Source organism: Zosterops lateralis (genome assembly GCF_965231275.1).
Source record: "Zosterops lateralis genome assembly, chromosome: Z".
Taxonomy (NCBI): Eukaryota; Metazoa; Chordata; class Aves; order Passeriformes; family Zosteropidae; genus Zosterops; species Zosterops lateralis.
In genome coordinates this window covers 3,896,065-3,923,152 of record NC_139800.1, presented here as the reverse complement: position 1 = coordinate 3,923,152, position 27,088 = coordinate 3,896,065, and the positions used below count along the sequence as shown (strand labels likewise).

Genomic DNA, 27,088 nt, shown 5'->3' with positions numbered 1-27,088 from the left:
TGGTTTGTGGGGCTGTCCCAGCTCGTGCCTGTCTCAGCTTTATTGGAGGGGTGGAAGGGGCACGAGATGACAGGGCAGGAGACACCAGAAGGCCAGGCATTCTCATCCTGTGATCCCTGCATGATCCCAGCATTCTCTCTGGACAGGATCTAGGACAGGATCCCAAACCTGATACCTGACTGTATCAGTTGGAAAGCTGAACTGCCCCACATTGCAAATAATCTGAACATTCCTCCCCAGTGCTGTCTTGATCTCCCTTTTTGGCACCCAAAAACCTGCAAGGATTCCACAGAACTACAGGAGTTAATATGTCCCTTCTCATGGGGTCTCCTAAGCCCTCTTTTTAATGCAGCACTAAGGTCAAGAATTTTTATAGCTGGTTGTTTTTTTATTGTTACTGTAAAATAGGATTGCTAAGCACTATAAAAAGGAAACCTTATGGTTCAGATTTACTGTGGTGTGGATTCTAAACAGATTAATAAAACAAAACCAAAAGCTTTCAGATTTTCTTCAGTGGTTAATACACAGCATATTCTTAGCAGAGCCAAGCCTCTGGCTGTCGGTCGAACTGTGGTTCATAGACTTGGTGTGGGTAATAAGATTATAAAACATGTCTCTTGCTAGCCAGCTACCACACACTAATAATAATAGTAGTAATAATTCATTGCATCTAGGGATTTTAGGTGAGTTGTTTTATTTTAAGGAATGGAGAAAACCCCTGAAAGAAGTGTTGGAAGGAGGCAGATCACTCTACAGGGAGGGGAAGTGTGCACATGACCAAGTCCATGCCAGGGAGTGATCCCTCCATTTTGTTACAGCTGAAATAATGCTGTCTCCTGCAAGCAGCCTCTTCTCAGCTGTCCATGTGGACACATGGCCTTGCACAAGGGAGAAGTGGAGATGTAAGGTCTGCAGATGCTGCCTTGCCCCCACCAAGGGAGGGAAGACTGTGTGCAACACGGCAGACAGAGAGGAGTTTGCTAAGGTGTTTTTTTGTTCGTTTGTTTGGGGTTTTTGTTTTTGTTTTTTGTTGTTTTTTTCTCAGAGCTGTTGAGCTTTGCAGATGTGCAGATTCAAAATGCCCTTTTTGAACTGTGCTTTTGGGCAGATTGTGTTGCACTGAGGCAAGGTTTTGTTGAGGGAGTCTTGTTTCCAAACAGGAGAGAGTGCCCTTCGTCAGAAGATGAGAAACAATGTCAGTGGTTCTTTTAAGTTCAGATTTTTTCAGGATGACTCATTAAATTTTTGAAGAGCCATTTACTATTTATTCTTGATGGAACTTCAGTGCTTATTGAACTGTTTCTGCATGTGAAGGTAGAAAACAAAAAATTTTAAGTATTGCTTTAATTTATAGTAGAAAAACTCCTAACTTTCACAAGCTACAAGCAAGTCCCTCAGTGCATGTGCAGGTATATGCAACTATGCTGCTGTCAGAAATCAGGCAGAGGTGCACTTTGCTTCCTGTGAACAGCCACCATTCTCTCTCTCTCTGTACCTAATCTCACTGCAAACATGCCTCAGAGAACACCAACAGGATTTTATGTGACTCAGGCCACGTTATTTGCAGCTAGGCATATGAAAATGAGTACTGAATTCTTTCAGGGACCCTTGGAAAACAAGGGGTGACTGCATTCTGGAGTGGTTCTGGGAGGTTCTGGTGGCTCCTACTGCCAGGGCCAGACCCTGTAGCTCTGCTGGCATGGGGCAGCCACGTGGAACAGCAGGTTCACACCTACCTGCCCTGCTCCCTGGCTGTGAGCTTTGCAGCCTGGGAAGGGCTGAGGGTCAGTGCTCCAGGCACAGCTGGCTGGGACCCAAGGGAGCCACAGTGGAGCAGGCAGAGCTGAGATGGGATGTAGCTGAAAAGGCTGTCAAGCATGTCTGCTCACACAGACATTGTGTAATGGCATAGCTGGATGTGCATTGTTGTTGGCACTGCTGCTACCGTAAGCAGTACAAAACTCTGATGTTTTGTCTCTGCTCAGAAGATTTACATCTTTCAGTCATTCACTTCCCAGCATACTTAGGGAAACCAGGTAGTATTACCTTTCCTCTTGAAAATGTTAATCTTGTGAAGTGTTTTGGCTGCATTTTTGGAGCACAGAGGCCACGTTGAATTGTAGGGCTTTGTAATGAATAGTAGTAGTGGGTGGTTCTTTCATAAAACACAAATTTAGGAAGTCATTACCACTTCTCTGAGGAAACCAGTTTGAATGATATCAGGGTGTTGGAGTGGGATAAGCTTTGATTTGTGAGTGTTGCCACTTTACTGCAATCTGCAGAAGGGAAAGGAAAGCGATATTGTGCTGACGTGGCAGACCTGGTGGCTGGTGTCCAGTTGTGGCTTCACAGCTGGCCTCCTGTGTAGTCTAAACACAACTTGCTTTTTTCAGTGTTATAAGAAAAACAGTGTGTTTGTTTTTTGTGTATGTCACTGCTCAGTGCCATGGAGTGTATCCTGTGAGAGATGGTCAATAGGACTGTCCTCCTCAGCCACCCAGCAGGTCCCTGGCAGAGCTGTGACCACCAGTGTGAGGTGGGTTAGTCTTTGGGGAGGAGTAGGAGCTGGATGGACACTTCACCTCTGACAGTGGCCAGGTGTATACACTTGTCTGTGCCATAATCTGGGGACTTGGCAGGAGGCTGCTTGCAGTGAAGGTACTTGCTTGTGTGCAGATCCATCTCCATCTGTAGTAAGATGAAACAGCCATAGGTCTGCTGCTGCTGCTGCTGCTGGGTGACATCTCATACCACACCACCTGCAGCTGGTCAGTGTGGGCAGACTGTGAAGCCACCAAATCAAAAACCCAAGGCCAGCATATCAGAATTTAACTTCCCATGCACCCACTGTGACTTCCTTTAAAACCATGGAGGGGTGGGGGGAGAGGGATATCAGAGTGCCCCCATGACACTGGGGCTTGGCTTTCACAGGTTGCTGTTGCATTTCTCTCTCCTTTCAGGTGAAAGGCATGGAGAGACACCACGCTGTCAGCTCCCAGTACCGCATGTGTTCCTACTACCCACCTGCTTCCTACCTGGGACAGGGCGTAGGAGCTCCCATGTGCCTTCCCCAAATCCTGACCTCTGAGGACATCCCCTCCTCCTCGGAGTCAAAAGGGAGAGGTAAGTGCACCCACCCTGCCTTTGACCTGCACCCCAGGAGGTGTGGATTGCTGCTGGGAAGGAAGCTGAGCATTGTAAAATAGCTGTTTTAAAGATAGTGGCTAATTTCTGGAAGGCTTGTGGTGTGGTGGCAAAGTCAGGGTGATGATGTACAGTCATGCAGTCTTGGACTTTAGAAGCCTCATGGTTCAGGAGTCCAGTTAGTTATACCTTCTACACTTAGTTTGTCTGCTCAGTTGTACAGCACTTGAGGTGCTGTCTTTGGTGCTTACCATCTGGCTCCCTCACAGGAGTAAATAACAATCTTTGCTCCAACCTTGGAGTAACGTTTCTTCTCAGAAATGCTGTTAATTTTTTCTGCAGGCAGGCCTCCCACTAAGCCTTTGCCATCCTTTCTGAACCACATGTGGGAACTGCTCCTGCATCCCAGCCCTTTGTAGACTTGCTTCTAGGTTCTTTTGTTTTTTCAAACTCATCATACCATGTTACTTAATTTAAAACTACTGCAGATAAATCTTTCTTTCCATATTGTGTTTCAGGCACTCCTAAGGACTACTGTAATTTCCAGTGCAGGTGAATTTACCCTGTGGTTTTGACGGTGTTTCTCACACTTGCTTGTTCCCTTACTCCTGTAGCAGACAGTGCTAACACAGGTATTAACGTGGCTCTGCTGGAGTAATCCAGCTCCACTGAGCTGCCTCTCCATCACTGGATCAGGTCAGTAACTGTTGCTGGAGAAATAAGAAAAACAGAGAGCAAAATCTTCACACTCTCCAGCGTGCGAAGATATCCTGAGCCAGGACAAAAAGCTTTTCACATATTTTGTTTCTCTCTACCCATCAGTGAACTTGGCAGTTTAATTTTGAATGGTCCATGGGAATTATTTTTTCATTTACTTTACACCTGCCAAGTTTCAGTGGGTTGTTTTTGTTTGGTTTTTTCATTTCACAGAGTCACAGCACTGATAACAGCATCCATCCTCATTTGCTTCTCTTTCCTTCTATATTGTAATTAGTCTTCTCCTCTTTCTGTCTTGTGGAAGGATGTATGTGTAGGTTCCATAATTTTTCTCAGTCATAGTCTTTCTGTGGCTGAAGTCCTAATGTCTATTTCGTTTGTGTCATGTGGTTTTGTCATGACAGGACTTCAAAGGATTCATATTATGTTTTGGAAGGCGAAGTGTGTATAAAGTCACACCTGTGGCTCGTGTAAGTCAGCACTGAGCCTTTGTATTCCCTAACTCCAGAATCATTTCTCTTGAGGAGGTAGCTGTTCTTTCATAGTGGCTGTTTCTGAAAGTCTTCCAACTAACTGACATGTTAGATAGATGAAGAAACAATACATGGTGTGATGAAACCTTAGAGACTTTTCCTCCTTCTCCAGTAGTTTTAAATGGCTTAGAGAAATCAGTGATCCTTGGTTCATTTTCCTTCTCTTTTCTTCAACTTTATTTTATTCCCTCTTTTTTAACCACCACTGAGCAGTGACGTCTTCCTTTCTGCCCATTGGTTGGAGAAGCAGTTGGTTTTATGCTCAACTGCAGTTGACACTTTTTCTTGCATCCATCACTACTAACTCACTAAGAAGTCTTACCAGCCAAGTGTTTTTAAAAATAGACAAAAGACCTTACACCCTTTGTTCCCAAATGCACTTCAGTAATTTTTCATCACTCTAGAAAAAAATTATACGTAATGTTCCACTGATTTTTAAACTGCATAAATACTGTATTTTCAATAATCCCTGACTGCTTCTCCAGACACTATTCCACACACAGATATTGTTCCCTAAGTTACACCATCAATCAGAAACCGACAAGCAGTGAGATGTAATTTACTGAGATCAAACAGCGTTTTCTAGACTCTGAAGAAGTGTTTTTCCATAGCAGGGAGCTGGTGGGTGAAAGAGGCACCAATGTTTTTGGAAGAAATTTGAACCTGTGAGCAGGATCGTAGCCATGATCCCATAGCAGGATCACGCTTCTTAGAAGCATCTTCTTTTTTCTTAGGCATGTTCTTGGACATGTTTTTACTTTCTTCTGTCTACAGACAAAATAATATCCCCAGGTAGTACATGATTTATTCTTTCATGCCATTTTTCTTCTGGTGCTTTTCACAGACCTTAGAGGGTTGGAAGTTTGTTGCCTCTTTATTTTCACCTGTGTGAATGCTGAGTAAATGCTCTGTATTAAAGAGAGTGGGTCATTTCCCCATAGTGTTGGCTGCACATGTTGCAGTTGCTGTCTTCTACAAAAGACACATTCTTAAGTATTTCTCTGTTCATTGTCAGGCGGAGCTTTCTGTCCAGTGACTCCTTTGTTATGAAGCCTAAATGACCTGTTTCTGCAGCGTTAGTGGTTGCTGCTTGCTGAAGACAACTCTAGCACATGTTTTAAAGAAGCAAATCATACTTCATTCATTCCTTTTGTATGTTTGAAGTGGTAATCATACTCAGAGGCTTCCTTTCTTTTTAAAAATATATATTGATGGATGTTAGATCCAGAAGGGAACATTAGGATCATCTGATCTAGTTTGCTATATAATGTAGACTGTAAAACTTCACCTAAACTCCTGCAGCAGACCTGTGACTATATTTTTAAGATCTCTGTGAAGACTTACATACTACTAACCCAGAAATTTTGCAGGAGGGTAACAGTGTGCTTAAAAGAGCTGCAGGTCAAAGTAAAAAACTGATTTTTTAGCCACATTTTCAAAACATCTGAAATACGTATTTTTAGTAAAAATGGCTGTTAAATTCCCAGGAAAGAATCTGCAGTGGCCTTACACACATACAGTCTATTACCCACAATTCAGCTGCAACTTCAGGATTATAGAGGCTTTGCCAGTTCATGTGTTGTCTTGGTGTTTGAGTGAGGCCCTTTAACTAATTCTGTTCTGGTAAGTTAACCACCTGCTTAGGCCAGTTACAGTAGAAGGGATGAGGGATGCACTAGCAGATCTACACTTTCTTTTTTGCCAGTGATATGAAGATCCCTGGAAGCTTCTATCACTTGTACAGGACCACCATGGCATGTTACAGTGTCTTGCATATAGTAATAATAATAATAAATATAACTCATGTTTTCTGTGTGGCAAATACCATCAGTTAACCTCCTTGCAGTCTGAAGTGTGTCCAAGTAAAATGTTTTGCATCCAGCTAAGCACAGCTGCTGCCCTTTCAGCAGAAATTGGGAAAAAAGGGGAGAAGAGGTTGATAGAGCAGTGACAAACAGCAAAAGGATGTTTTTAGAGGGCTTCCTTAGGTCACCAAGTTGTAAGTTTTAGCCAGTAATTTCTAGGTAGGAGGGGGATTTTTTACTCAGTATTGCAAAATATTTCCTTCTCCTTCTTTCTGCAAAAGCAGTGGGAGGAAAATACATTTGAGAAGGCTGTCAAATCTTGTGCATATCCATGCAAAAGCATAGTTTTGAAGACAAGTTGAGAAGTGGGGAAGTGAGAGTGGGACACAACAAAGTATTCCATCTCCAAAAGCCAAATATGTTGTTACTTTGTTCCCATTGATTTCTGTGGGACAGAAACCAGTTGCATTTTCTTTTTTTTTTCATTTTCTTTTTTTTTTAATACTGAAGCTTCTTAGGTTTGGCTGACTACCCAGAATAGTCTAACACCTTCCAGTGATTTTCAGTCAGCCTCTCCAGCATTTATGTTTGTTAAATAACCCACTCAAGACCTTGGTTTGAGAGAGCAGGAAAGCACATGCAAGGTACATGCCTCACTCTGGCTCCTGTTTCTACTGCATGAAAAGTTCAGGATATACTTATCTGTATGAAAGTGTTTTCCAGGTCTGGGAAAGTGGCAGAAAACTTCAACGTTCAAATAGAAAGATGCAAAGGATAAACATCCCTGTATCTCCAGACACTTCAGATTTTAGAGTAGTTACCTGGTCTTAAAGTTGGCAGTGGAGTAAAACCTCCTTTATGTCATCATTGTGTGAATTGTTGGGATAATTACACCATATATCTGGCTGTGGTGAAAAAGATGTCTTGCATTTAAAATTCTGTTCCAGCTACTGGACAGATGTGAATTTTTTATTTTCCTGTCCTAAGTGTCACGAGCGTTGGAAATACAAGGAACGAAGCACAGGAGCAGTGCTGTGTTTGCAGCTAAACATTAAGCAGGAGTCTGAAAGTTCTCCCAAAGATGTGTAAGAAAAGATGATATTTTGATGCAGAAAACATCAGCAGTTTTGTGTAAATAAGCAAGCATCATTTTATGAAGAAGAACACTTCTGGTAACAGGTTTTCTATGTCAGCATAACAGCTTCCAGCACTAAAACACTTTCTCACAGGTTTTTCTAGAACACTCAAATAACAGGTATCCCCAGTTTTACAGTTGTGGAAGTGAATGTGACAGACATTTCCAGAATCTGCTTTTAGAGACTCACCCTTGCTTCTGTGCTTGGATGCTGTATGAACAACAGTACTGAACCATGGCAAAAGCCTGGCCAAACTGGAGCAGCTCTGTAAAAAGCCTCTTCCAGTAGTTCCACAAGAAAGGGCATGTTGGAAACAGTCTCACTGCTTCAGATAAAAAGTTTCACTTTGACAGAAGCATTGCTGGAATGCAAGGAATGCTGTGTGCCCCAGAAACATGCATGAGAGATGGAAAGATTGGATGTTTTCTTCCTAACTCGGTTTTTGTGCACCAAAGTTACTCCCTTTTGTTGCGGCTTCCTGTGTGTTGTAATTTTCCGTGAACGTACATCCTAGAAGTGAGTGCCGTGACAAGCAAGGAACACTTCAGAGACACAGGTGGCACCTTCTACCAGGACTTCTTGACCTGAGAGAGTTCAAGAGGTCCTGGTGAGCAGAAGGTCACTGAGACCGTTTGCTTGAGCCTGAACTGCCTTCTGCAAGCATCGAAGTTACAAAGATGACACTGCAGACAGGGCAGGCTGCTTTGATATGGCTGAGAAATTACCTCAAAGAACAGCAAAAAGCCTTGCCTCTGAGTCCTCTTGATTAGCAGCCAGTGGGGAGATGCACTGACAAAGCTGTGCTAATAAAGTTCTTAGGAACTGGGAAACAATTATAGCAAATAGCCCGGATTTTCTTCTGTCAGCCAGATAGCCACAGTCTGTAAGCTTAAGAGTAGCTGTTTCAGTCCCAAGCAGTCCAGGTGTTGCCAGGTGTGAGACATACTCTTTTTACTCCTTTCCTGTGCATCTCTTTGGAGAGCGTCACCAGAAATTATCTTGAATTTGGAAGGATTTTGGCAGCAGAGTGATGAGGAGGATAAAATTTTTCACCCAGAAGTTCATCAGTGTTTAGCTTGTTTATTATGTAGGTGTGTCTGCCTGTTCATCTTTTGCTTAAAAAGTGACCTCTACTCAAGAATATTTGTCCTTAATGATGAAAGAGCAAGCAGTGTTTGCCGAAAATTCAGAAGTCTTAATTTCCACTATCATTTTACATCAAACCCTTAGCAATAGGTTTTGAAATAACACCAAAGAAGAGGAAAGGGGTAAAGATTAAATCTGTACATCTTCAACAGTTAGTTGAAGTGGGTCACTTGACCTTGGAGTGACTGTTTATTTTTTTGTGCATTCTCATTTCTGTTTCTTACAGTCCTCAGTGGCTGTGCTGCATGCAGCTTCCCTTTGGCATTGAGTGCAAGGATGGTGAGCAGATTTTGTATTACGTTTGCATGCCTTAATTATGTTGCATTGCACATGGCAATGTTTTATAGATCTCTTCAGGCAAATGACTTTTTAGCATGTCATTTTCATTAATAATTTGAATTTTGGGTGTAGCTGAACAGACAGTTGTTGAGCATGGCCTTTTTTTTGTCTTTTAAACTAATCAGGTTGCCAACCCTGATTAATGACAGCGTTAATCATACTTGATAATTTCAATAGTTGTAACAGCAGCTGTCAAAATACATTTGCGAATGTAAGGCATATTCAGTATAACCTCATTTTTTTGTGTATGGAAGTCTTTTTATACTGCTCTGTGTTCTAAATGAGGTTGTATTAGTGAAGATTTGAGCAATATTAAAATAACTTAATGAGGTCTGATAAGAATTCATAGAAATAAAGTCGTATGGGCTTTATTTTTTTATTCTTCTTTAGTTCAGTCCTGATTAAAAGGCTCATTTTAGTAGTTTCTTCTCTAGATGCAGCATTTATGTTGCGCTCACTCAAAAGCACACAGAGCAGCCTTGCACTGGATGACTGCAGAATTACTGGTGGAGTTACTGATTCACAGGTTTTGCTGATTCGTGTCAGGACAACTGACAAACTCTTGCTGTTTGATCTGGGAGCAGGCAGTGGTCCTGCCTCAAGAGTGAGGGAAAAAAACTGTATTTTTGAAGGCTTTCCACCTGTTTTTGTAGAAGCAGATACTTTTGAACTAGGCTTTAGCAGCCCCTAGCAGGAATTTTAAGCTCTCACAGAAACTGTGTGGGAATTGCCTTCATTTTTCATCATCCCAGCAAGAGGGAGTGGGACAGCCTGAACCCTCAGCAGTTGCCATCCCCCCACATGTGCAAAACCACATTCACATACATAGTTATCAGAGAAAGAGTTTTTCTTCATGGGATGTATTTGTCCATTGTTCAGTATTTTGTGTGGATCAAAGGATGCAGCATCTTTGAAATTGCAGCCTTCATTTTATTATGAGTTTCAGGCTTTGAATTGGTATAACAAGGGTTTGAGGAAAGCCCTTCTATTCTGAGGAAACTTAAATCAGCAGTAGGGTTGGCCCAGGTGGGTGCCACATCCAAAGCAGTGCATTTATGTGTACTGCCAAAATCTCTACTTCTTCAGTTTCCTTCTGTGAAAAGAAGTTTGCAGTGTCCCATCAATCCCAGCTGGGAGAGCCTTGCTGAGGGTGCAGCAGAGAGCTGGCAGTGGTCCTGCACAGAGCCTCAGCACCTCTCAGCTATCCTGGAACACATAATGGCTCTGTTAGCTTTCCTTAGACACCTTCCTTCTCTCTTCTGCTTTACACTCTCTTAGCAGAGGGAGGTTTATCAGTGCCTCCTGCAGTTACAAGCATTTTAGAGCTGTATGTTGAGAGACCAGTGGTATATACCCACTGCACCTCTGGCTTAACTTTGTGCAGGTATGAGCTGCTCTTCATGTCAGATGGTGGATGTTTACTGTAGCTGGTGAGGCTGTGTGGGATTTTTCTTCATGCTTTAAAGGATGTTGGGTCCTTCACTGAAAAAAATCAACACCATCAGTTGAGCTGCTTTCTTTTACACCTGGTATGGCATTGATGTTCTAAATTTATTACCTCTGGTTACAGAATTTTTCCCACTGTGACAGAAATTGGTAGAAATTAACCATCAGACTTTTCCATAAAGTGATAGAACAAATGAAGCCATCTTGTCAGGACAGCAGTGATTACCCAGGCACGATTTGTAATTATAACAGTGATAACCACCAGCCTCTTCACTTAGCTTTAATGTGCTGTTGCATCCTCATAACTCTTCTGGTTATAAGAAGAGAGAACTCCATATTCAGCTGTAATCTTTTCAGTGCATGGAAGTCTGTCTAGACCACCATACAGTTCATGCCAGTTTTGCAGCTCAGGTGAGAGTCTACATCTGAGCTAGTTCTTTCCCAGCTTCATGTGCTTATAAAGTAATCTTGTGCAGATTGTGAGGAACTCTAGCAAAAGAGGTGTTGTTACTGAGCTCTAAAGAAAAAGAGAAAAGAAAAAATAAGTCTCTGTAGTGTTAGGCTGGCCTTGCCTCTTGCAAGGAGCTGAATTGTGATTCTTTGCAAGTGGTTGTTGCAATCCATGGTGCTGCTCCCAGAATAATCTCAGGGGGGACAAAGGAGAGTAGCATCTGTTCCCACTGCCATTCTTGCATGCTATGAGTTTTGTGTCTTTTCCTTTCCGCTGTCACAAAAACAAACTTCTGACAGGAGAGAAGTAGCCTTCCTACAAGCAGTGGGCAAAGTTGCTGTGGGATGTTGAAGTGCTGTGTGTAACTAGTCAGGATAACTGGGAATCGTCATGGGGGAAAGCAGGACCAGACAGCCCATAATTAGTTCTACCTGTTTATAAATACACATATTTATATTGCACATGTAAATAATACTGAAGTATGTTCCCTGCACTTGATATATGTAACCCTGCAGGGGAAGATACCAAGGCTACTTAATGGGCTTTCTTAATTTGGCAGCCATCAGTGTGCCCGACTATGAGACATTTTTAATTCTATGATTCAGTGTAGCCAACGAGTTTATTTCCAGTGCTCCTCACAGGCATAGCTCAGGCCAAGTACAAGTTGAATAACCTTCAGGAAAGCTGTGCTGTCCTTCTGTCGGCCGCTGTCTTTGAAAATTGCCTGCAGAGTTAGTGAGCAGGAACAGTTAAGATTTACAAACAATGATGAAGCTTGTCATGCATCTTTCACCATTCATCATCTGGGTGCCGTGGCTGGGCAGTGAAGTGTTCTTCATAAAAACCAGCTCAGTGTGAAATACACCTCGCAGCAATGTTTACTGCTCTGAAACTCGTCAGCAGCCCTTTATAGTAAATCCAGATTGCGATGTGACATTACAGTATATCATTGCAGAGCGCGCTGGGGTTTACACTAGGAATGAGTGCAGTTCACACCAGATGAGATGTCGAAATTGAGTTATGTAGGAATTTGGCTGTTATATGGGGATAGCTTTTGTTTTCTGAGGACTGAAAGTTAGCTTTATATATATAATATATATAATCTACACATACCTGCACTTGTGTGTGGGTGCCTATATCGATATACGTGGATATATAGATACACATACACTGTGCTCACATTCTGTATATGCTCACAGATTTCTCTGAGGGGACCCTGTCTTATGTTTATGCTGTTTCTTAGTAAGTATTTCAGTATTTTGTTAAATTGTTGCATTACAGAATTATCTCTTCAGTGAAGTAGCCATTTACTTTCAAACAATTCTTTTTTTCAAAGAGTTTTCCATCTATGGTAGAGATGATGCAGTTGGCTGGTAACCACCAAAACAGGAGCTGAACAGATTTGGGTTTTGAGGGGGGTTTTATGTGTAAATGTCTCCTAGAGCTTGAAAGATGAAGCACTGAGCAGAAGATGTGGGGAAAACTTAGGCAGAACTTAAAATACAAAAACTACAGAAGTTACTGTACACCTGGCTGTGTGCTGGGATTGGACATGTTCTCCCTGCTTCTGTTGGTCCTTTCAATTGCAGTGTGGACACAAGGTCGTTGAGAACAGGATAAAATAGGAGGTGCCTTTGTCTAATTATGTAAGTGGGAAGTCAGTGCAAAATACAGCCAAGACACTTCATGTGTCAGTAAGTTGAGGCTGAGTCTTTGGAGATAAATGTGCTGCCTTGGGCATCTGGTGGTCTGAGAAACACCTCTGGAGTTAAGCAGTAATAGCTGCATAAAATGGAAAGCACTCCGTGCTGGTTGGCCTGCAGACAAGGACAGTAATTTGCTTAAGTAAAAGTTGGGTACTTTGTTGGTAGCTAGCAGATTAAAAAGAAAGAAAATATTTGAGACAGACCAGCAAAGTTTTTAAATGCTTCCTGTGATTTTGTGTGCTTTTATTTCAGTGCTGTTCTGCAAAGCCTGTGGATTAAGCTATATTTCACTGTTTTAAGTGCTGTGACTGCTTTATCTTCTGAGTTTTAAACAAAGCTGTCATTTTCTGGAATCTTCTCTGAAGTATTTTGGTTTTATTATTGCCTGACTTTTCAACCGGAAGGGGAGATATATTTGAAATACTGTTACATTTAATTTTAGATTTCTGAGACCTGTGCTCAAGTATTAAATATAGTTCAGAAGTGGAAAAAGGAGTGGGACTGCAGTTGTTACTAGCAGACAGGAGAGATAACTATACTTCATTTGTCCTCCTCACCTGTTTTCAGTTCCTACACTTGTTTTTGCTTTAAGTGCTAATACTGCAGTGAAATTGTACTTTTCTAGCTCAGAAACATTTTCACAAATACATTTATTAGTACTAATTTTATTTGGTTGATCTGCTACATTTATCTAGAAAAGCCAGAGCTGATCTTTGATTCTGCTACAGCCAATATGAAGATAAAGCTTCAGATTCACTAATCATGTAAGTGTAGAGGCTTCCAGCCTTACCAGTAGCATTCTAGTCTTATTTGTATTCATAATTAGCTTAATGATACAGTATTAATCTCACCTACTTCTTTACCAGAGGCTTTAACTAATCTGGTGAGGTTTCTTAGGGGAGGAGAGAGGGTAGAGGATGGGCAGGAGATGACAGCAGTGGTGGTAAAAGTGTTAAATATTATTTATGAATTTTTTTTTACTCTTTTTATTTTGAGAAGGGTAAGTTTGGACACCATTACTTTTGTGGCTTGAATTAGTGGGGTAGATAGTAAAACTGTCACTCATAACATAGTGGTTTCCGGCAGCAGAATGTTGCATATAAAATCTAAGGGGTGTATTTCTTCACAACTTTGACTGCTTTATGTATCTGCTCAGTTTCTAGTAACTTGGCTGAGCTGCAGCCTTCAGGTATTAGTAAGTGGTGTCCTGTCATAGGGATGCTGTAATGGCCTCAGGAAGCTTGAGGTCTTTATGAATATGTACTCAGAACACTTCTGTAGAATTGTAATTTAATTTCCCATTCTGCTTTACATAGACCAAAGAGATCTCTATGACTTAGGGCAGGAATTAGGAAAAATGCTCCAGATGCCACATTAACAGTATCTACTGCAGTGTTAGCATCCAATTGTTGCTGTCCAGACATCTCCAAATTCGAGTTAAGTGGGTGTGGGTGCGGACTAAGAGGAAAAAAAAAATGGTATTATGTAGACCAGGTCAAGTCACTTAATTTTATATTGTTTTCTCACACAAAGGTCTCGTGGTGGCAGAGACCTTTTATAATGGTGACTCTGCAAAAAACCAAAGCAGATGTTACCTATAGGGCACTGTAAAAATAATCCAAGAGAAATGGCTCAGAATAGGGGAGAGGAAAAAAAACAGCACCACAAATTAGCCAACAGTATATTGGCTGATTACAGTGACTACCTTACAGCATCCAAGAACTGTCAATCATACCTTAATGTTCGTAGAAGTGAAAAGTCAATGTGTAGTTGTTTAATTTGACATGGCTCTCAGTCTGGGAAAGTGTAATCGCTGGAGGGGACAGTTAAGTAGCTGTGCTCGTGTCAGCCTGTCTCGCTCCGACTACTGCACTAAACGCTTTCCTGATGAGCGATAGATTTGTTTAAATACCAGGATAATTGCTGGCTACAGCATCCAACACTCTCTTAATGCCTTGTACTACATCTGTATTGGCTCTTGCCTGAGGCTGTTTGAGGTTTCTGCAGGGAAGAAGGCATGTACCTTTCAATTACATTGTTCTCCTTCTGGTTTTGAAGGGTAATTGTTGCAGACGTAAATAGGCTATAATAAATTACATTTCGTTTCTTCCAAACTTGTTGGAGTAGATCAGACATGCCAGCCTTGCAGCTGCTTTCTGCTTGTGACATCTTGGTAGTCCGCAGTACTGAGAAAAGACAAAGAGCAAGACAAAGTGTTCCTTCACTGGAAAATGGAAAAATACCAGACTTGTAATGCTATACTGGTGCAAAGCCCGTGAACTTGTTTTGTGTGCTCTAAAAGTATTTGCTTCCCCTGACTGCTTCCACACGTGTAAATTATGATCATATATAAATACCAATGCTGATTGTGGAAAAGCAGAATAGGAGAGAGACTCAGCTCTACTCTCTGTAATAAGGAGGGTGTCCACATTTTACCTTTTTTTGTGCTGTTGGTGTTTAAGGAGAAGACTGAAGAGACCTGGTAGTTTCTGCCAAGGTGGTTTCCCACTGATTTCCTTTTGCTGAGCACATTCCTGCTGTGTCACAGCACACAGACAGTGGTGCAGCCACAATGCAAATGCCAAAAGCAGCTCCCTACCCTTCCCTACAGTGTGCCCCCACCTCTGCCACTAAAGGTTCTGCATTTGGTGCCCACAGGCTGATGCAAGAAAAGCTGGAAGCCTCTGTGTGTGGATTACAGCTCCCTTGAAAAATGTTTGAAGGGACTGGGGGGAGCGTTTATTTTCGAAATACGCATTTCTTAAAAGTCTGGCAAAATCTTGAGATTGGTTTTGAAGTGTGTTGAGAAGACTTAATGGAGAGTTTATTTGTAGGGATTTCATTTTACTATGTGATGAGGAAAGAGTGGGAGCCAGATTATACAGAGTAGTCCCTGTAGGTCATTTTGAAATAAACGAAACAATTATAATTTAGTTTTTTCTTTAACATTGGCATTTATATATTTGCATTTATTCCCTGCTTTCTCATAATTAATGCCAGTTTCAAAGCTGTATGCCAGATGTTTCTCTCACAGTATCTGTTAAATCAGTTAAGTTTCTCAAGTTGAATATTTCTGAGGTTTCAATCACACCCTGTATGCTCTGTGTAGGTTATTTATTTATTCCAAGCATAGCATTAATCATGTATTAAACTACTGAAAGTAAAAGAATGTTCCTAGTCCAGTTGGCCAATAGTTTTGTTTCCTTTCTGGACATAAAAGGAAGATAAAAAATCAATGAGAGCTCTCTCCCATTTGTTTATAAATCATTTTGCCTTTCAAGTTCTGTCTCCGAGCAATTGCAGTCACTGCAAGGAGGATTCTGTTTTCCTACCCGGGAACAACTGTTTACACTAGATGTTTTAGCAATTGTTTTTGTATTAGCTTTTGAGTTTATAGAATACATTTTGATAAATTTCAGTTTTGGGGCAGATTTGAGCTAGCCGTGTATCCCTAACTCTAGTATAAATTTTCCTAATTACTCTAAATCAAGACTTCACTCATGTTATTGTTGTTTCCTCCCTTAGATAAATACGAACTTCTAGTTTGTAAAACTGTCTCTACCAACACATCTTGCCCCAATGCTTCCCTGAATCACAATTGCTTTCAGGATCTTTAATTCTGTGTATTGAATCTCTGGTTTTTCCAAAGGCCTAAACACTGCATTTGTGCCAACAGAGTCTGCATCAAAGTGAAATAACACTGGTTCAATAGGAGGCATCTTGTGTATTCCTGTTAGGTGGATACATTACTTCCCTGGGTCTACCCAAACTGAATATGAAACTGCCTAATTGTAGTTAAAAAGTCTCAGGTAGTGTTGGCCCATAGTTTGAAAATAATTGCCCCTTCTCAGCTCTGGAGCTGACCTCTGTGACTCTTAACTTTCCAGCTTGGACCATTTCATCTGGTTTTGTTTCTGCCTTCAATTGCTGTGTGTGTGGAGTAGGACTTTCCTATCTTTCAGGAGAGGGGAAAAACCCTGCCTTTACCCTGAACAGCTCCAGGTTACTGTGTAGTTCAAGTTCCTAGCAGCCCTTGCTGTTGACTCCCTTCACCCTGTGTCTGTGATGGGTTGTGCAGCAGGGGCTGTAGAGAGGGGGATGAGCTCCACTTCTCACTTACCTTCATCCTGCCTTCCCCTTAGAGTGTTGAACCACTTTTTTACTGACCAGAGTTGGCATTCAGCACTGTTGAAATTAACCAAGATGGAGAGTTGCAGTGATTTTCTTGGAGGTGAGCAGTCTTTGATACAGCTGCCAAGGTCTGGGTTGGCCCCAGAGAACTCTATTAAAATTTTCTCTAAAACAGATGAGAAGAATTTTATTTTAGTATTTTAGATATAGATAGATAGATAGATAAATAGATAGATAGATAGATAGATATTAAATATAAGTATTTTAGAACTTCACTGTCACTATCACTGTCTGGACTTCAGAGAGTGCCAGGCAAGGACAGAGAAATAAATGCATGTTGAAACTTGGCAGCTACACTTGCTCCCATTCCAATGTTAGTAAAGGAAAGATGGCACTAGAGGATTTAGTACCCTTGAAGGAAGCTAACACAACCAAGGTTTTTGGGCCCTACTGGCATGCCCTACAACTTTTAGACTGTAACCAGTGTGATCTCAGAGGAGTTTTGATCCTTCTTAGCAAGACTGCTGCTGTCAGTATCCAGAATAACATGCTGGCTCCTGGTGGGTTGACCTTCCTGCCAGGTGATCATCACCAGGTGGGGTGTAGGTCATCATTGGGCCCGTGGAGATGCAGCTGGCAGCACCAGCAGCATCCTTAGACAGCCCATGCCCTCCAGCTGATGGCACACACTCAGCATTGCTTGTGTTGTGTTCATGGAAATGAATATAAATACAACCCAGCAGGTCTGTCTTAAGCCTAATGTTGTGTGAAACTTCATTTAACTTACTTGACTACCTCAAAAGTGTTTTGTGTTCTGTTTTTGTCCCTATTTACTCAACTATTGTGACTTACTGCAGCAAGGTTCCTCAACTTTGGGGGGAATGAATCTCACTTTAAAATAAGTAGCAATATTTTTACTCTGCACATACCCATCTTGTGCTGTGTATTTCATCAATGCTCGTTGAACCATGTTACTGCAGATCTGCTGAACTTGCATCCTGATTAAAGTTAATATTAAAAATGGTAATGCCGTGGTAATACCAGGTCACTTTAAAGCCTTTTGGGCTTTTTAAATTGCAGATGCATTCAAATTGTAAGAAGTAAATGATAAGACTTTTTCTTTCTTTCCTCTTACTCAATTTTGGGCATGGTCTGGTGAATATAGTGTTGCTTATGCTGAAGTCAGTGACAAACCTCCTGTTCCAAGTGTGTTACAAGTTGTAGATCCTTGTCTTCTCCCTTCCCACCACAGACAGTTGAATTATAATAAGACAATTTAAAAAGTAAATAAACCTATTTGCAAGTTGAAAATGTATTGTATTTACCATGACAGATCCCTTACATTAGACCTAGTATTTTTGGCTGATTCTTTAGTAACCTCTTGACTTCCAAAAGCTTGCAAGTTATGTCCAAAAAATATTTTAAGCTGTATAATATAGCACCGTTGCACTGAGACAATGGTTTTTAAAATTAAATTGTTAAACCTGAAAGAGCTGAGTCCATCATTATTAACAATTTGATTATGTTTTGAGCATTAGGACTGATGATCCCGGGCATGGATTTCATCCTTGTTTTATAAATTGATATTGGCAATGATGAAATATGAAGAGAAATTACCAGAATGAACTTTTACATGGCTAGTCTTGCTGTTGTGTGAACTATTTTTTTTTTTGTTCCTGATACACTAGTGAAGATTAACAGCTTTTCTGACCCAAGAATGGAGAGGCATTCAGCCAAAATAATGTTATGTTTTGATTTCTGTGCTGAATACTAAAAGATTTTATGTGATTATTTGAGCTCTTGGAATCCAGTTTCGTTTCTTTAGCACAGCTACACAAGGGAGAAACTTTGTGCCTTTTGTATCTCCACATACTCTGCTACTTGATAACATTATCCTGAGTCTTGAGTGCACTCTTTCCTTTAAAATTGACCATGTTTTTCAAAAAAACTTGCCTCAGCTGTTGCAAATGGCAGTGCATTTTTAGGTAGGGCAAATGATGCTTCTAAGGTAATTATTCACAAGGAACTTCCTGCGTAGACAGGCTTGAAATATATTTATCCTAAAAAACAAAGGCAGCTGTATTATAGATTGTATTATGTATGAATTATAATGTAATATGTATATATTAGATATATTGTAGTGATGCCCAGAGGCAGATGCCCCAGGAGTTGAGAGTCCTTAGTTGTCTCAGACTCCCTGGTTGTCTCCTGTGTTGCTCCAGGAGACAGATTTGGCCTGTGAGGTTTTCCCTTGAAACAGGAAGCAGTTCCCACCTCCATCTGCACCCTCAGTGTCAGCAGTCATCCCACAAAAAAGCCTTCAGCCTATCCAGTCACCTCTGTGTGCCATTATCTGCTGGTCAGGTGGTGTTTGGAATGTATGGAAACGCCTGTGTCATCAGCATAGGAGAAGATGCAGACCCCAGAGGAGATGGACAGTAATCAGTCTCCACAAAATTAGTGTGAAGTCACCTAACTGTGCCTGAGGAAGCTCAAGGGTGCCAGGAGACAATGCCATATTTTCTTATTTAGTGCTGGCTGGAAATTGTTCTGATAGAAACTTGTGCTTTGGAAAAATCTAACCCAGTGATTTTTGCTGAAATCAACTATGTCTGCAAATTTAGAGCAGGGCAAAAAGAGGATTCAACTGGCCTTCTTTCCTCAACAGTCTCACATGGATGATGGGTCCATTTTAGAGAGAAGAGAGTCCACAGAGACATTACTGGGGCCTTTCAGTGGTTAGAGGGGGCTGATAAGGGCATGACTGGCTTTTTAATAGGGCCTGTAGATAGGACAAGGAATAATGGTTTTAAAACTGAAGGAGGGTAAACTCAGATACTAGGAGGAATTTTTTTACAATGATGGTGGTAAAATACTGGCACAGGTTGTCTGGAGAGGTCATGGGTGGGAACATTCACAGAAACATTCAAGGTCAGGCTGAAAGGGACTCTGAGCTACTTGATCTAGTTTGAGATGTCTCTTCTCACTGCAAAGGAGTTGAACTAGATGGCCTAAAGATCCCTTCCAACCAAACCATTCTGTGATTCGTGTCAACAATTTGGAGTTGTAGGCAGTCTGTTGTTGTTCTTGCCTTGCAGTCAGGGGTTACTGCCTGTTCACACGGTTCTGTAGCCTCTGGTGATTCTGATTCATTCTCTCACCATTTGTGAATGGTTTGTTCTCTTTTCGTGGGGGGGAGAAACCCCAAAACCAGACAAACTTCCTTAAGCACAGTTAATTTCATGGATCTGGCTTCAAAAGGTGGCCACACAGGAGAGGGGTATAGGGTGCTAAGACCTGCCTTGGACTGTAGTTCCAAGACTCTGGCCCCCATAGCACAGCAATTCTGTGAAAAACATGGCAGGATAAAATGCTCAAAATAGAAATTTAGGCCTGTGCACCAGCAGCTGGTAAGATAGTTATATATTTCTTATGGGAAATGATTGATATGTTTCTATTTTAATCTTGTTGTTAGATTTTGATTACTACAGGAATAAGAAAAACAATCCAAAGAGTGTGTTTGAAGTTCACTTATTTTCTCAGTGCTGCCTGTCAGTCTTCTGAGTATAACACACCAGGGACATGGGTTTTTTTATGGAGAATCAGTCTCTGGTGTTGTGTGAGGATAGTAAAGTAGTATCTGACTTGCAGGAATAAAGAGATTTAAGGTCCCAGCTTTGTCACAGTCTTGTTACATGGTGAAGCAAATGGTTTCACTCCACTGAAATTTCTTGCTGCTCTGCAGTTGACAGATGTCCAAATATCCCCTATGCCTCACAGACACTTTTTAATTATTTCTTTGCTGGAAATCAGTGCCTCCTCCTATGTTTCTGTGGCTGTTCTGTAATCTTGGCTCTTTAAATGGTTTGCTGGTTGCCTGGTTTCTGTTTTTCAAAAATTCCTGTTGGACTCTGATATGGAATACAGCAATGCAAACCATTGGGTCCTCTGGTGGACTGTGAATGGATGAGGGAAATAAGGATCTCCAAAAGTAGGTCTGCTGGTCAAGAGTTACAGCCTGAAGGAGAAGCAAGTGCCTCTCTGCAGTACTGGCAATACACCTCTTCTTCATTATAATTCCCCATGTTGCTGTGCAATTCTGTGCCCAGGACAGCACAAGGGATTAAATAAAGGGCCAGAGAAGGCTAGGGAGGGAAAAGGGAGATACTTTTTGCCTTTAATCGTGTTACTTTTCTTTGTAGTGTTACTACCAGGTTAAAAATAGGTCAAATCTGTGACTTCATCCCAGTTCTTTTAAGACTGAGGTTTTTATGCTCTGTGTATAATCATACAGAATGTTTTCACTTGCAGATGACTCAAAAACAATCTGCAGAAATGCTTGTTTTACCTTGTTACCCAACAGTTGGGAAATGCCTGCTTTATGTTGAGATCATGGAGAACATTTTGCTTTGTTTCTTCCAGCACAAAATCTTCATGAAACTGTTAAAATAATGTTTTCTTTCTGCGGGAACTAGCCACTGTGGTTCCTGACAGTGGAATGAATATAAACTGGGGAGGTTTCTGTGGAGGTGTATCTGGTTGGGACCTGGCTTGGTACAGTGAGCACTTGGGGAGAATATGTGCACATAACCATTCCCATTTCCAGAGAGAGCCTCTGTCAGCTGAATTCCACCTGCCACCTTCAGTCTTTCAAAGCAAGGATTCTCACCTCAGCACAGCTGAAGTTTTTCTGAGATTGTTCATCCTCTGCCTTCCCTAGCTTGCAGCAGTGGCTTAAAGACATCAGGTTAGCCACAGAATGTAAAGCTGATGATAAGAGAGAGTGTTGGTCCATCAGCACTGCTCTGCTCTAGTTCCTCCATGCAAGCATGAAGGGCAGTTGCTTTGTAGAAGATTGGTTTAGTTTCAGTCTGTGTTTTGGAGTCTGAGTAAAAAGCCTAGGCTTCCCAAGTACCATTTGAGCATCCTGTCTGTCTAGCTGGTAGTGGGTGAGAAGTGGAAAGCTTTATTTGATTGTTTACATATTACTGTAAGGGAATTTAAAATAAAGAGGTGAGGGAGTCAACAGGAGGATATTTTCTCCAGCCTCTGGTTTCTAATTACATCAGTTATAGCCCTACCTTCTTAGTTGCTAAAACTGCAAGCATGAACTGGAAAAGAATTGAGATAATCCGTGGTAAAGCATACTGAATAAAGATCTCTATTCAGATCTTTACCTTTTATACTGAGTTCCTAATGCCAAAAATTAATGCTATTTGAAAATACACAATAAATGTGCCCTATTGTGGGCATTGAAGATAATCCTAATTGCATTAAATGTTAGTGACAAGGATAGGTGTTTGAGAAGGGAAGAAGGGCTGTGCTGTGTAATAGTATACCTGTGTTAAGAGACACAGATGGAGTGTACATTTGTTTCAAGATCCTTAGACTTGTTTTTATTTTTTGCATCAAAAAGCAGCTCTGTTTGTTGCCCTTGTAACTTCTTTTCAGCAGAAAAATACCCACTGACATACATTTCTAGAACTGGACAAGTTTCCATTGTGTTAAGAGTTTGCAGAGCAGAAAAGGAGCATCACTCCCATCTTCTTGCAAGTTAAGCCACATTGTGATCCACATTGTGATCACACTGTGATCAGCACAGAAAAGTCCATAACACATTGGTCAGAGGAACAGTCACAGAGACATTTCAGCTGGTCAAAGTAATACGTGGAGTTTAGTTTTAAGGCAGACCCATAGCCGAGTTTTCTTTTTCCCCTTGTAAACTGCTTGGTATCAGCCTCCTCATCTTACAGACTGGTGCACATCATACTGCTGCAAACAATCTGCATTCACACTATGTTGTGGTGACCAGCTGGCTTCAGATGGGCTTCCAGGATTTATCCCCATGGAAGCTGTCCCCTGGTCCAGATTTGTGATGAAGCCTGAGGGACAGAAGAGAAGGACAGTCAATACAGAAAATGCATAGTGCACTTATATACCTGTGGACATTGGCAGGAATTTTCATTAAGAACCATTTCAGTTGTCCTGAGCAAGAGAGATGTAATGAAGAAGATAGCAATTTGGAGGGTTTGTTTAGTGGGGTTTTTTGGTTTTTTTTTTAAAACTTTAGTTCATACAGAGTAGAAGCAAAAGAAATAAAATATATTGGGGATTCACCAAGCGCAAATGTCCTTCAGGAACATGCATTACTACGGCTTTACGAAGTTGGAGTCTTTATGTTCAAAGAAAATTTTGGAAACACAGCTGATTCAAGTTTGTCTCTTACTTTCCCTGAAGCTTCTCTGTGGCGGAACTCACTGACCCATAGGCTCTTGATTGTTGGAGTCTTAGATTTGCACAGGACTAAATACCAGAGCATGAGACTGAACCCAGTGCATGGCTGGTTTATGAGCAGTTCTTTCACCCTGGTGTAAGTCAGTAGTCCTCCATCTTTTTAAATAGAGTATTCACACAGGAATGGATCACATGAGAGATATTGCAGAGGTAAGTTTTCAGCCTTTTGTTAGTTTACTCTGCTTAAGGAGTTGAACACTTGTTCAAGAACATAGGGTTGAGTATTCTCAAAGGTGAGAGGCATCTGAAGGGAGATGACTTCAGAGAACTTGACTTTCCTGCATGTGTTTACATGCAGGTTGCATGTTGCCCATCTTATCATCTACAGCAAAGTCAGGACAGACCTTGACACTCTTGCTGCCATTCTAATGTTTTCTCCACAACAGAAAAATTGTGCTTTCTCCCATTACCTTTTTTTGGATGTCTTCTCAGTTGCTGAGACAGCAGCTAGCTGAGGGTTCTGATAGTTCTCTCTGATTCCTAGTGGCTGATTTTGCAGCTCTAACTGTTTTGAAGGGGTTTGTTTGGTTGATTTGGGGTTTTTGACCTAATCCTTTGTCAGGCAGTTACCCTAGTGTTGCCATAGTTGCTGTAGCCTGACAGGCTGTTTGCTGATGCTGGGAGGATTGATGCCCTTTGGGCAACAATCTGAGCAGCAGAGTAACAGAGTACCTTGGACTTGGGTGGAAGCAGGACAGTGTTTTCAAACTGAATTTGAGCTGTGGTTATTTCCAAGTCACCAAGTCAGCCTTTATGTCTTCTGGTGGTTTGAACTGGTATCCTGAGGAGAATGACAGTGCCATTTTTCCCTCCTTACCTGTCATTCTGCCCTTTATGCAGGTATCGTGACTTGCTTCTTGGCTTTACTACTAGTGGTTTCCCAGGCCAGTTTGGTTTTCAGGAACCTTTATATGAGATCTCTGTAGTCTGGAGTGGAAGTTGCTGCTTGCAACAGCAGTGGTATTTGCAGAAGGAAAGTGCTTTGGAGGAGAAGGTACTATGAAGAGCAGTTCCTGTCCAAAGACTTAGACATGCTTTAGTGATGCTCCCATGCCATCAAACTGCCAGTGGCATCTAGTTCTTCATGGTACACGTGTGGCTGTGCTGACACACAAGTGTGCCCACCAGAAAGAAGTGAATAGCCCTTAGCAGTATGTGAGACTGACATGCTCACTTGCCATAAGAAAGGTGAAAGAGTTTTTAAAAATTTGTTGTACCACTTCAATTTTAAATCTTTACAAATTGCTCCTTATTTAGAATTTAATAGTTTTTTAAATGTAAACTCAGATTTTTTTTTTCCAAGCATGAACATCCTTCTGATTTCTCACATCACAGAGTGCATTGCTCTTTTCACTTCACTGAATTTTGGGGATCACTCAAGTTAAAAGTCAATGCAGTTAGCAGTGTCAGAAGACACAAGGTTTTGTGTTTGTGGTCGGGATCCCTTCTCACTTCTTTTTCCTGTGTGATATTAGCTGAATGTTTTTTAGATTAATATGGCTCAAAAGTATTCAGATGCTTTCCCAAGGGTAAACTAGGTGAAGGTAAATTAGATCAAGGAGTGGTCTTTAAAAACTGTCACAAACCCAATTCTGGTACAGTTATTTACACAGATAAGGGCTGTGTAACAACTGTGGGAGGATCAGCCACAAGCCTCAAACAGATGAAACTCATATACTTAAGTCAAAAAGAACATGGGTTTTGTTTCTTTGAACTTGGAATTTCTACATTTTACTGCTGTATGATTAAAACACTGAAACAGAATTGCTTATTTCCTTTTTGCTGCCTTTTTATAGCTACAAGTCCCAATCTAAATATCTTGTACTTTTTATCAGCATTGCACCTACTCACTTGACTGCACCTTGCTTGACTTCAGTGACTGTTGGAGGTCTGTTCAATAAAGCAGTCCAGGTCTAGATACAGAAGTAGCAGTCTTACCTGCTCGAGGTAAATCTGGCAAGGCCAGATTGTTTTTAAAACCTTTGTGACTCTCATTCATTACATACCCTTATGCATACTCAGAGAGGAAAGTATATAGCCCAAATTGCCTAATAAGCAAAACTTTGATTAATTTGGAAGTCAGAGGAAAAACTGGTGGAGCTTCACTCATCCAGAAGATTTAGGAGCCACCACTTGAAATGCTAAGGAGCAGATTTGGTTGTCTGTCTACCAAAAAAATTTGCCCTCTGTGTCATTCTGCAAGTTTATACTAAACTAACATAGAATTGCTCAAAAAGTTGACCACAAAAATAAAGTGGCAGTTTTGCTGTGGTAGGGTTTTTAACATCTATACAGTATCAGGTTGAATCTTTTGGATTCTTCATGTTTGGGAAAAAAACAAACAAACAAACAAACAAAAAACCAAACAAACAAACGAAAAAAAAAAAAAAAAAAACACCAAAAAAACCCCACCACTTTCTGAAACTTTGTCACAGAGGTTTATAGATCTCAGTATTTAAAAGTGGGTCTTTACATCACTTCAGGTACATGCATGCTTAGAAATATTAACAAGTCCTTTAAAATAAATAAACTTCATGCCCACTGGCTACTTGAGAGTAAACAAAAAATTATTCCCTTTTGACCTCAATCATTTCCCTCGTACTTTTGTCCTGGAGTCCAGGAACACACAGAATCCTTACAGCATCTACTAACCCTTCACACACTTTGGGCTTTGCTAAACCAGAGCAGAATGAGGTTGTGAGAGTTGGAGAGCTGAGCCCTTGAGCCAGCCAGCCTGTTGAGGTGATTCCAGCTGCATTACTATATAATGCAAGGTACCTTATGGGGAAAGAGATTATTCCTGGTGCTAGACCTGGCCAGATCCTGCCAAAGCTGCAGTTCTTGGCAGGCACGACCTAAAGCTGTGAATTACCATAGAGGAGCTGGTCTGCAGGATGCATCAGGAGAGAATGATAATACTGCTTTTTCTGTAGATGATTTCCCCTTAGACATTGGTGTGACAACCTGCAGAGCATCTCTGCTCTGTCATTAGTCAAAGCATGAGCCCCCCCATAAGATGAAATAGTGCACAGTGTGTGTTTCAGATCATGGCAGTGTGGTGCAGACTGGGTCATACAGTGAATATGTTTGTGCTGCTTTCCTTGCAGAGGAGCAAAAATGTCCCTCTGTTGTCCTGCTGGCTTCCTGTAATCTGCATGTTTACACTTGGTTCAGCCCTAGGAGCTCTTAGGCCATGATAAAATGACTTAATAGAGGAAGTGAAGTGGAAAGACAAGTGGTATCCTCATCCAGACACTGAGGAGATGTGACTTCTCCTTGGACTCCCCCACCAACCCTGCTTAAACACTAAAAAGGAAAGGTAGGAAAGACACCATTAGGAATCTCCTGGGATGTTCTCATGGCAGAAGAGAGTTTGGAAACCACAAGAATCATTTCTGATTCTGCATCACTTCCTGGTTTCAAGGTTGGTGGGCTAGAAAAAGTAAAAATCTGAACAGTTGTTCCCAACTGCAGGTGATGTAAGTGCAGTTCCAGCCTGTTCTAAGAGCAAATCAGTGCACTGGTTATTTCGGGCCTGGAAGTGCTGGAGACTTGTTTGGCTCTTCTGTGCATTTGACCACATAGCAAAGGAATACATGATGCTGCAGACCAGATTCCTCTTTCTCATTAAAACAATTAGCAGCATTTGCAGGATGTATAAAAACTGTTGGAAGTTGTCTTGACTGCCTTGTCACTCCCTCCTGTCTAAGCACTGTGTCTTCTCTTTGTATTTTAGCTGGAAAAAAAATTAATATAGGGTTAATATCCCATTCTCTGGAGTTAAAAGTTTATGTCAGATCTAAAATATAATAATAGGGTCAGCTTTGGCAGAGTGATTGTAGAGCCTTAGTTGTCCCTCATATGCATCAAAGGAGACACCTGCATGAAATCCAGCAGTCAGGTTCTGCAATATCAAAAATGGTCAAAACTCACTGAAAGGAATGGGAATCGCTGATTTTGTCTGCTCATGGGTTAAGCAGGTGAAAATGGTGTGTGTGATGTCAACTTCATAATGTCTTTTCCATCTCTTGGTGACCAGTATTGTGTTTGAAAACAGGACAAATTCAGAAGCTGAGCTGCAAATGGAAGTTACTTCAGGAAAACAGGATACTACAGAAATGGAATATGGGAGTTTTTTAAAGAGCGTATTTCTAATTTTCTCATGAGTAGCGAGCTAAACCCAGATGGCGCAGTTTACTTTCCTTGAATCCTGTTAGATTTGACTGGCTGTCAAGGTCAA

At 41.2% G+C, this 27,088-nt stretch overlaps 1 protein-coding gene across 1 annotated transcript in view; it reads left to right on the top strand.

The window, feature by feature from the left end:
- DMRT1 (doublesex and mab-3 related transcription factor 1) overlaps window positions 1–27,088 on the top strand; it is a gene marked incomplete at both ends in the record, with an annotated part of 62,497 nt that overhangs the window by 34,162 nt on the left and 1,247 nt on the right. The window contains one exon of the mRNA XM_083884036.1: window positions 2,961–3,123. Coding sequence (XP_083740162.1) covers window positions 2,961–3,123 — 163 coding nt within the window. The remainder of the gene's footprint in view (window positions 1–2,960; window positions 3,124–27,088) is intronic.